This window comes from Drosophila nasuta, chromosome 2L, assembly GCF_023558535.2.
Source record: "Drosophila nasuta strain 15112-1781.00 chromosome 2L, ASM2355853v1, whole genome shotgun sequence".
In the NCBI taxonomy this organism is placed as follows: Eukaryota; Metazoa; Arthropoda; class Insecta; order Diptera; family Drosophilidae; genus Drosophila; species Drosophila nasuta.
The window spans coordinates 20123527-20135298 of record NC_083455.1 but is presented as its reverse complement, the minus strand read 5'-3'; the positions used below and the strand labels follow the sequence as shown (position 1 = coordinate 20135298).

Below are 11772 nucleotides of genomic sequence, written 5' to 3'. Positions count from 1 at the left end.
AGTTGTTTGACACAGGATTCGCCACGATCGGTAAGGATATGGCTGAGTTATAGCCTATTTTCTCTATACAAAAAAGTCCTTGAAACTTGGCTGTTTGAAGGACTTTCGTCCTTTTGATTTTAGAATCCGATATTGTGCGACAAAAAAGTTCTATGGTCCAAAGGACATCGCGATAGTCCTTCAAATAACCGAGATACTGAGGATTTTATGATTTTTTGTCAAATTTCCCTTGAAAATTTTTCAAATTTTTTTTTGTAAATAATTGGAATAATTTTAAATGCCAATTAATAGATTTATATTTATTAGTATACAAATGAATGTGGATTAACTGTAATTGTTGCTTTTGTGAAATTTTTTTAATTTATCCGTTAAATTTAAAAAAGTTTCCTCATCAATTTGGTCATGATTGAAACAGTCTTGTTTATAAATATCATCAAAATCGATGTCGATTTATTGTGGCATAACGTTTATCTAACTAAACTAAACTACTTACACACTAACAATTAACAAAATTAAAAGTTTGTCATTCTATATCTATGTGAAGTTTGTTCAAAGTTTTTAAAATAGCATGAGTGTTTGTAATAAATTCTTTGCTTATGAAGTTTTAACGAAAATGGTAGCACAATTATTAAAAAAAAATGTGAAAACTTAAAGAGAATTAAAATTATAGACTAAGGCACCGAGTTGGTGGCGATAGCAATGGGCCAAGTTGTTGGCCCCTTTAATACGATATCCTCGAGAGCATGTTTGATCTTAATGAAGCGACGCTTGAACTCCAAGCCGCATCCCTTTGACAGTCGGAAGTCCACAAGTATTTTGCCATCCATTTCGATAATGTGCGCCTTGAACACGAGACGCAGCTTGCGCCTATCGATGGTGGACACAGTGACGACGCCCTCGTCGCTCACCTTGCATGTGTAGCCACCGAGTCGTTCAATGGTGCTAACCAATCGCTTGATGGTGTCATCCCAGCGTGTGGTCACAAAGAAACGAGTCATGCGACGCACCAAGCGCTGGAAATAGTTCTGTGATGCGCTCTGTGTCTGATTCATTTGCGTGGCCAGCAGCAAATCATCCAGCATGGCGGGCTGCGAGAAGCAATAGGTCAGACGTGCCTCCTGCACCAAGGCCTGTCGATCGCCATCCGCCTGGTTATTGCCACAATCCTTGTCGTTGAACTCATCATCGTTGCGAAGCGTGGGCATCGGTTGTGAGCAATAGTTGCGGGAAATTGAGTCATCCAGATTGGTGCTGAGATGTGCGCTCGACTGCAGACGTTGTCGCTTGGCCTTGGGCGAACAAATCTCCAGGGCAGCTGCCGAATCGACCAGATCATACGAGCGATCTGTAAAATTGAGAAAAATGGTTTGTAAAATGACCGTAATAAAAGTCAGCCAGTCAGCAAGACGGTTGTGCAATACAAAAATGAACGTAAGCAAAGCAAATAAATAGGAAACGAAAGCAGTGCAAAAACCATTTGGTATTTGGTAATAAAGCTCTATGGAATACGCTCGCACCATACAGCTAAAATCACCAAAGAGCAAATAATATGCAAACAAAAAGTTTAATAAATAATAAGTGTAAGGCATTAATAATTAGTTCACTTTGTAATTCGTTGGTCTGGTCGCATCCGCCAATGCTTTGGTAATCTAGCTTTATGAAGTATTCAAATCTATCATACAGCTAAAGCGCCAAAGCAATGGCAGTGCAACAAATGCTGTCAACACTTGATGATCACATTCTCTATAACTCTTTCACATTTAGGTAATCGTTGTATTGTCACATACGCGGTACAGGCACAGAGCGACCCTCAAAATATGCAAGGCACAAATGTGATTGAGAGTCACTAAGTACCTGGGCAGCAGCATGCGCTTTCCATCGAAACTCTGCACTTGGATTTCAAACTTAACTCTTGGCACTTTCGCTTCTTACCATGTTCGGCAAACTGCATGTTGCTCCACTTGTGATCGAGTATCTTCTCGAGCGTCAGACGAGAACCCGGACTACTTGCCAGCACCTTGCGTAGCAATGAGATGGCCAACGTATCCAGTTTGCTCCAAGGTGTCTGGGTTTGCCAATGATCGTTTTCCTTCCAGTTGATGAACTCTGTGCAGGTCGCTGATGGCTGATCCCAAGGTAGCTCTATGAGTAGATAAACATGCTAATTAATACAAAATTTCTTCTAGCTTAATGTAGATTGTGATTTTTAGGCCAATTTGAGCCGTGGAATAAACAAGCTATTTACAAAGTTGTCGTGCTCTGAGATTTGCTGACTGTTATTGTCAGTTGTTGCTTATTATTATTATGAATGATTGATTGATTGATTGTTGGCTGGTTGATTGGTTGGTTGGGCGGGTGCGCTGGCAAGCAATTTAAGCTGGAGCTTTGGTATAAAAGCTTTAGATGATACAAATTATAGAAACAATCTACAGCTAGAATACCAAAGAAACAGCAAAAATGATAGTTTAAACAGTAGTTGCAGTATTAAATGGTTAAAGACAACATCAATAACGAGAATAATAAAAACAATTCAAGAACAAAAACACATATTAAACACAATTACATTCAAGTACGATGAACCTTTTAAACGGTGCCTTCATATGGATGCGAAATGTGTGTAGGAAACGATCTTATGCGATATTATTTAATGCGCTATGCCTTAATAGATTTTGCAAAATCGAATCGCGTTGAATAGTGAAAAGTGCATTAAAATAAAATGTTAAATATAAATTGAATATAAACATGGCGATAATAATGTTGAATGAAAGTAGTGGGCACACACTAATCAAACATACCTCCCGCTAGCATTGTGACCAGTATGACGCCACAGGACCAAATGTCCGCTGGCTGTGCGTGGTAAGGCTTTAGAAGGACCTCGGGTGCCACATAGGGTAATGTGCCGCATCGCTTGTCCAGCAGACGCTCCTTGCCCTTGCATCTAAATAAAAATAAAATGATGAAAATTAGAAATTGAAGCGGAGAATAATATAAACGAATAAGATATGTCACAACATTAATTAGATTTTAGTAGTAGTATCTTTGCTTGTACCTAATACCTAAACATTGTGGCCATGCCGAAGTCTGAGATTTTCACATTGTCGTGCTCGTCGAGTAGCAGATTTTCCGGCTTTAAATCACGGTGCGCGATGCCGCGTTGATGCAAATACTGCAGTCCCGACAGTAGTTGTGTGAAGTAGCGTTGTGCCTCATGCTGTGGCATGCCAACGTCAGGTTCTGCAAATAAAGAGAGAGATAAAGAAGTATAATAATAAACAATTTTATAGTAATAATATAAAATTCATATTTTGGAATCAGCAATCTTGAAAAAGAAACCGCAATTTGTACACTATTTTATTTAGAGTACATATGACTTATTATTATTTTTTATTTATATCCCAATTCTATGATTTCCTATAAATGTTATGGTTTTTAATTTCTTTAATAAAATTTATATTCGAATACTATACATAAATAGCAATAGCTCTTTTTTATTCTTATTAGTGTCAGAGTCTCAACCTCTTTAACTTCTCATCGTCATTTGGAGTAGCAAAATCATCTGCTAAGCCTTGACTTAAACATCTGGCGCGCCTAATTTAAAAGCCCTCAGGAGGCAATCAGTGCAGTCCTGTGCAGTACAGACTAGTTTCATTAGGCAACTGACAAAAACGTTGCACTGTTTGCTTCCCACCTCTGCCCCCTTATTTGCCATTGCTGCCAGTTCTTGTGTGGTTATCAGACACATTTGCCAAATTGCCATTTGCACGTCGTCGTCCAGTCGAGAGTTCCATGCCGTGCTGTCGTCGTCGTCGTTGTAATCAAGATCTGTAACTTGTCATTTCGGCTTGTCGTCAGATGTTCAAGCTGTTTGATTTGCCCCTGACGCCTCCCTACAGCCGACCCCCCACACAACAGCGATGTCCTTTGCGTCAATGTCAGTTTACGTTTGCTGTGCACACATTTGGTCGAGTTGCGTCAACACAACGAATGCTCTATTTGGCAGTTAAGGAAAATTGGGAGGCTGATTGAGTATACGACCTGTATACCAGGATAATAGTTGATAAGCTGAGCTCTTCACTTACCAATACGATCGAAGAGTTCACCGCCCGCTGCGTATTCCAGGAAGATGTACTCCACGTTGCCTTGCGAACGTTTACCAAAGAAGCGCAGGATGTGCGTGTCCTGCAACATCTTCTGTATGCAGACTTCTTTGCGCACCGAGATCACAGCATCGGGATGCTTCTTTAGATCCACCATTTTCATGGCCACCGCCTCGCCCGTCTGCCGATTGATCAGCAATTTGACCCTGCGACAAATGAGGTTGGAAGAAAGGGCATTAGATGTTGACTGTGTATCGAGTTTTTTTTTGTCTTCTTTTGTTCAATGCTCCTATTCCCAATTCCGACGCAGTGTGGTTGACACATGCGCACAAAATTAAAGCAATAAGACAGGGGAACGAGGTGGAACCGAAGCCGAGTGGCATATGCCGCAAAAAATACGCCGGAAATGTGCGTTTTTCTTGCGCCTCAGAGCGTTTCCGGTTTATTGACTTCTCCAAGCATGCACACAGCAGCAAATGCCGCAATGTTGATTTGGCTTGCTACTTACTCGCCATAGGCTCCTTCGCCTAGAGTCTGAGCCAGAGTCCAGCCTTCGACAAATTCACGGCTCGCTGCTCCCGACGCCGTCGTTGCTGTTGTCGCCGTGAGAGCGGTTGCTGCGCTGGCCGCCATCGTATCTTTTGCTGGCACGATTTATGTTTAATATCCTGCGCTAACTGCTCTCGCCATGTGTTGTCCTCATGGACTTGTCGTCATCTGAGATGCTGTTGCTTTTGTTGCGGCCAATAGCATTGCTGCAAAGACCGTAAGAAACAATTAGCCAAGAGTCAGAAACTATTTTACATTTATGATGTGGGGATGTGACGGAAGGGATTCTTGTGTTCGTTTTCTAACCTCAAATTTCCCAGCACCCACGCACACGCAGACATACACACCCACTACTAAAGTACTACTACGTCGTAGTTGAAATGCACACACACACACACTCACACGAGCACATGTACACACTTTGGGGATGTTGCTGTTACTGGTGTACACACACTAAAGAACAAAAAGCAACTTTTGATGGCCTTTTAATATTTCATCCTTTGGCATGGTCATGGTTCGTTCGCTCCGTGCAACCACATTGACATCACACAAGCGTGCCGTCGCCCCCCTTCCCCTTTCGATTCCACTCGCCTAACGCCATCGCATCTCAACTTAGAAACTTTCCGAGATGGCTTTGTGAGCTCTGAGAGAGCACATGCGCTCTCTTCATTCTGAAATTTCGCTTGAATTGAAGCTCTTGAAGTTTACTCTCTCACGCACACAATGACACATTTCAATCTGCATAAATACACATACATATTTACACACGCTATACATACACATTGCAAAGCAGAGACCTTTTCTCGTTTTTAAGGAATGCCATCAATAAATACGCACAATATTAACAAATAAATAAGGTATAAATATTTGTGCGACAGATAGTTCAGTTAATCTAACCTCAGTTTTCTATTTTTTTTTTTGTATTTTAGCGTAACGCAACAGCAACGACAACAACTATGACTGCGACAGCGAAAGAGACAGAACAGCATCCATCAAAGACGTTGTCGTCGTCATAAAAATGTATTCCTGCCGTCCATGCGTCCCCATCGTCATTTTCACAATATTGCGTAGGAAAGCTCTCTGCAGCTGCTGCGCTGCTATAGCCACAGACGAATATGACGTCGCGGCTAGAGCTTTGCTTTGCCTAGCGAGGACAGCAGGGACAAAGACAATAACTGCTGTTGCTTCTGCGCTCTCTCACAACGCGACGTTCGCATTGACAGCGACAGCAACTTCTTATTTGCCGGTGCTAAAAAGCTCAATGGCAGGCGTCGACGCTGCTGCTGCTCTTCTCTTTGCTGTTGTTGTTGCTCTGTCGGCTTGTTCAACAGGCCACTATTACGATTTCTTTTATACTCCTTGCATATGCATGTGTGTGTGTGTACTCCATTTACATTCAACAAAATGGAATTTTTACCTCTCTTTTACACATATATACACGCACTCGCACACATATTTAGAGACTGTGGCACACTCGCTTAATTTTTCTTTTTCTTTTATGTTGCGCTCCCTTTTTAACGCTTTTCATGGCAGCTTCCTTGGCTATTTTTAGGCTAGGTAGAAAGATGGAGATGGAAAAAACGCAAAAAAAGGTACATTTTCTTGCCGTAACAATTCGAATTGCGAATACTCTATATAATAATTACGTATACATAATAAATAAGTTACATTAACGCTTGGAGTATATTCAATATGAGGTCTCTTAGGTCAATGTCCCCTTGATAAAACCCATTTAATTATAATCACAAATATCCTTTCATCATATTTGGCTTCACAATCCCTGAGATCAATGCACTCCTGCGCCATTTAGGGTTGCAAAATGTGTCGTCCTTATGTCCTTCTGTCATTTCTGGTATTTCCACAATGCGCCGCCTTAGGGTAAAGGTCGTAAAAAGCAACGGTTACAATGTCGGAGACCCCGCTCTCTTTTACTCTTTCGGCATCCTTAACAAACAAACGGAAAATACAGACAACAACGGACAGTTTCTGGTGTTGGTAAACACGCTTAGAATGGTGGGGAGACTTGAAAGCTAATGAGACTTTGTTGGCAACACAATCCGCAATTGTTTGAAGAGTCTTTAGATTTAATGAGCTTGGAGAGCTTGCTCAAGCCCGGAAAATATTTACTATTGAACTTTTGACATCAAATAATTTAATTACCCTGAACTTGAATCGGAATTGAAATTAAATTTATAATTTTTTCTACTCCCAAGCAATACGACTTCTTTTTGTTTTGTGCATTTTGTCATGGTATAAAAAATGAAGTCAAGCGCATGGCAACAGACACGGGATTGCACTTGGACATAGACAAAATCGTAGACGGACGAACTGGTTGCTTGCAGTTTTGTGGCAAACGAGTTGTTGACCAATAAAAAAAAAACTATCAAAATCGAAAAGTGATATGTGCATGTAAACTGCTTTTCTCATCCAACCACGTTTAATTCAAATTTGAAATTGTTGAAATAATGCGATTTTTGGCCTAGAAGCGACTAGCATTCATAATTTTGGCAAAACTTCATTGAACTTCGAGTGCTGTAATAACTGTGATTATGATGAAAGTCCGGCGTACTAGGAACTCGACTATGAGTTACTTGATGCCTTTCTCTGCAGCGAATCAGCTGATCATAAATATGATTTATACCAAAAGATTTTCAGGCGCTTTAGCATTTGCGGTATATGCAGGGTATAATTACTATAAGTAAAGACATGTTATTTGCTGTGCCGCTTTGCTCAAAACCTTGCCCCTAGCAACAGCAACAGCAACTGTAAGTACCTCGGGGATCGGGGACTGCAGATTGTAAACTCAACTCAACTCAACTGAAGGAAGACTGTTGTCCCTCTCTCTTTCTCTGTCTCTGGTTAAACAACTGACGATAAGGCTCAGCAAATACGAGTTTGGATATGAGCTTCGCCGTTCAAAATAAAAAAAACCCAGGAATAAACTTGAATATTCCAGGTGAGTGAGATCAACTTGTCAATACCCTATACAGACATATAATAACCAAATGAAAGAAACTAAACTGAAATACTATTAAATACTTTTGAACCTAATCCACAAAAATATAAGTTTAGTTTTTTCTTTCAGTTGGAGTGACTCGTTCCAACCTATTTGCACAGGGTATAGAAATTGATTGTATGGCTAAGATGAAATACACACAACTCTCTCTGGGTGGATGCAAGGACAGTCACCAGATGCGGACTCTCGGGCGAGCGACAGAGACGGAGTCCAGAGAGGGGACATAACAGGCTGCCGCAGACAGAGAGCAGAGGAGAGTTGGCAAAACAAGACCAGACCTGAGCGGCAAGCAGCAAGCAGCAAGTCTTCTCGGCACTTTTCTTCAATTTATACATATCGTGTTTTAGTTTTTTTTTTTAGGGAATGGCGGGCTTTGGTCGGCAGGAGCCACGTGAACAGAGCAGAGAAAACGCGACGACTAAGTAAAAGTTAATTTCATTAGCATTGCAGGTTTACCTATATGTGTGCTTTGTATTTGATGGTTCAGCCATAACGTAAAGCGGAGACTGAAGAACGATATCTGGTGATAAAGTTGGGGGGTCATCACTTTTTTCTTTATTTTCGACACCGAAACCGAAACGGAGTTTGGGGGACTTGGGAGCGCGCGTCATTGCGAACCGAAAAACCGTCGCGTCGTAATGAGCCCAAAAAATTGTCTCGTTGTCGTCGTCGTCAACTCGGCAATGCGTCGAAGTACTCACGACACAATGGAAAACCCGGCACGGTCCATAGTTTGATGATGGGGCAGCCGTTCCTTGTTTGCCACCTTGTTGCTAACAATGTTGTATTTTCCATTAAAATTCCTTCTTTTTTTTTTGTTCTGCTCCCGACGTTGTCTAGAGGTGATTCAACTAGTATAGTTTTTATTCTTTTTTTAGAATAGATGGAGGAAACCGAGAATTTTAGACGCAATCCTGGCGACACACGTTGGTTCGTCCTGGGCCAGCGTTAAAACGAAACTGTGAGCAGCGAAACTGCGACCGATACATGACCATTGTATAATATATATTCGCATACACATACATGCCCATAGGCCAGGCCAGGCTACGAGGCAACGAGGCAACTCGCAAATTGCAGAGAACAACGTCGCGTTGCCAACAAAGAGAGCGATAGAGCGAGCAACACATATAGTTTACATATACAATATATATACATATAAATATCCGTATATATTTATATATCTGTTTAAAGATTTCTGTATGTGTGTGTGTGGAGAAGGAAAGACGCGCTTGCGCGCGCCAAAAAGGTGGATGCAACACACTGAGGCTCAACACGTTTTCGGTGGTTGCTGCTGCTGCAGCAAAGTCGTCTCTCCGTTTGGACCGTCGACGTCTCTCGCGCTCCAAAGCAGCAAACAGCTTTCAAGTTTAACTTGCCGCTCGCTCTTAAGTTCAATGCGGCAGCTGTGGCGACGTCGGCAGCCGAGACAGAAACTGAGACCAAGACCGAGACAACACCACACACACACACACATACACAGCAGCCAAGCGACACAACGAGGAGCAGGAGGCAGAGCGTTAAGCAAAGGGCTGTTGCTTCATGTTATTCCTCATCGCAACTCGCATTTCATCATACATACAACGTATACTTGTATTTAGCATTGTTGTATTATTGGACAGATGAATAGTCAGTCCACGTTCCCGTTCCCATCTCTGTTAATCACACCTTGACAAAAACCTTTCCAAGTTTTATCGGCATAATTAATGCCAACTTTTTAAGGCATGCTTTTTCTACTCTTTGTTTCGCTGAATAAAAGTAAATTAAATTTAAAAAAAAGAGTGTTTTTTAAAATGTAACAAGGATAAGTTATCTTCAATTTAAAACTTTGGTTTTTAAAAATATTTAAATATTATTATAAATCTTTTTTGTTTACAACTCAGTTGGCTGAGCTTTTTTCTCTTTTTTGTTTTGTGGTCTGCCGATTTTGTACCCTCTGTGTATTTATTCCATGTGTATACAAGTATATATGAATATATAGCTGCTATAACAAAAATCATGAATAAGAGACACACTGCAGCATCCCACAGTGACTCTTGGCAATAAAAAGAAGTAATGAAAAAAGACAAGGCGATGTGATAAATATAAAAAAAACAAATCGTTTTTAAAGTTCACTGAACTTTACTCTTTTAAATATTTTTAAAATATCTACAGCACGTTTCAAGGATAATTTCTAAGCTGCCGAAAATGTAAAAACTTCATTTTGTAATTTATCATTTTATTACATGAAACAAGAATGTTTAATGTAAAAAGAATTACAAATGTGTGTTTATGTCTTTAAGAACGTACTCTTCTATGACATATTGTATTGTTCTCAAAGCAATTTCACTTCTTTCGAGTGAATCGGATCACTCCAACAATTGATATTTCACCATAGCTGCCATCATACTGGCTGCAATTTTTGTCATTTACATTCGATTTGACCGAGAGCTCTGCTCTCCGATCCGATTGAACCAGATCTGTAAAAATGCAGGATGTATTGTCCACATCATTTAAAAATTTGTCCAAAGTAATTGGGATCAAAGGAAAACTTTTGTGTCCACTGTCCATAATGATGTGGGCCTTGGCATTCGGCAAGTCTCACATCATAGGAATTCCTTCCTGTTTCTGTCCACCCAATCTGTCGTGGTCGTATGCGCGCCCAACTGTTTAGAGCCGGCAATCTCCTGTATGCGTTCCATCAACTTCAGACTATCGTTTATATTTCTGGTCTTCGTGCTTTTCGAATTCCTGGTTGCGTTTCTCTCGTTCCTTTGGACACTTATACTTAGTTAATTTGGTGACGATTATCATTTTCCGTTTATGCATCCAACAACATAACCTTAATTTTTCTGCATGCAGTTGCATTTCTTAGTATGTGAGTGTATGCGTGGAGTTCTGGAAATTCGAGAGCACACACATACACATGAATGCATTCATTCATGCGCCTTGCTGACAAAAAACAATAGCAGCAAAACTTGTCAGGGTCTTGAGATGCGTTCACTAAAACATATGAATTGCAGCGTAGAATCAACACTCTACTTATAAATGAACTTCACAGGTTCAATTTGACAAATGCTATACGCAAATATGCGTGATGTAAATTCCCAAACAAAAGTCAAATTCACCGCGTTCTATTTCGTATTCACAATAGAGATGGAAAAATATCTTCCACTATCGCTGTTTTTTGTTCGATAGTCGATAATGTCAATAATGTAGTCGCGTAGAATTTGAATATGGAAAAATTTTTGTATTCAAATTCAAACTTATTATTAAATATATAAAAAGAAGCCGCAAAAAGTTGTTTCAATAAAATTTATAAAAGAAACGGTAATACAATTAATTTATCTGATCATCTTGTACGTTGAAACCAGCATCAGATTGAATATTAATTATGCTGCTTCATCATTTGAATTTTTAACTTATATTTGGTAAAATGGTCGATATATCGAAAATGTCGTGATTTTACCAACACTGATGCATAGAGATGCCACAAGTTCTAAGCCGTTTTATCGATTGTTCCTCAAATTTCATAATTCACTTGCTTGATTTAATTAAAAAAATTGTAGTCCAGAAATTTTCAATTAATTTAATATGACTACATTGCAGAAGTAAACGTGTTAAAGCCAAAAAAATAAAAAAAATTGCAAGTGTATTGAGCAGCTCTGCAGTACACAAGCATGTCTATATCTATCCCGCTCTCACACCAACAATTTTAATGCTGTACGCAATAAAACACCGAAAGAATTGCGCCAAAAAGTCAAACAAAGCAAATATATAAAGGAAAATGCAAAAAGATGATGATGGCAGCAAGCGCTTCGTATCACGCACACGTATCACTGACTTACTAATAAATGCAAATAATTATGCATACATTTTATGGAATGGACTTACCGCTTTCCCACCACTTGCACACAGCGGCGTTTTTTTTGCACGCCTTCCCGAAGGTTTCCTCTTTCAATCACCAAACTAAGAAACTCGAAAGCACAAAATATTAAACGATTTACTTTATGTGCTCGCTTCTCAAGTGCTTTTAGCCATACACATTTTATTTATCACAATTAAAATTCCGTTTAATTAAAAATTAAGAGCCGAAGAGGCCGCCTTGTAGATTTGGCAAACAGAGCTGCGTTA

The 11772-nt window shown here is 40.0% G+C and overlaps 1 protein-coding gene across 2 annotated transcripts; it reads right to left on the bottom strand.

The window, feature by feature from the left end:
- Positions 1–417: 417 nt before the first annotated feature.
- LOC132794903 (serine/threonine-protein kinase grp) lies at positions 418–11772 on the bottom strand. 2 transcript variants are annotated; one of them, XM_060805197.1, is made up of 7 exons: positions 11533–11772; positions 4606–4852; positions 4080–4303; positions 3057–3234; positions 2796–2938; positions 1933–2142; positions 418–1345 (listed from the first exon to the last, which is right to left on the bottom strand). In XM_060805197.1, exons 2-7 carry the CDS (start codon positions 4728–4730, stop codon positions 672–674), a joined length of 1554 nt encoding a protein of 517 aa, XP_060661180.1. In that variant the 5' UTR covers positions 4731–4852; positions 11533–11772; the 3' UTR covers positions 418–671. The 2 variants fall into 2 exon arrangements, with proteins under 2 accessions (XP_060661180.1, XP_060661188.1); XM_060805205.1 differs by lacking the exon at positions 11533–11772 and adding an exon at positions 8119–8594.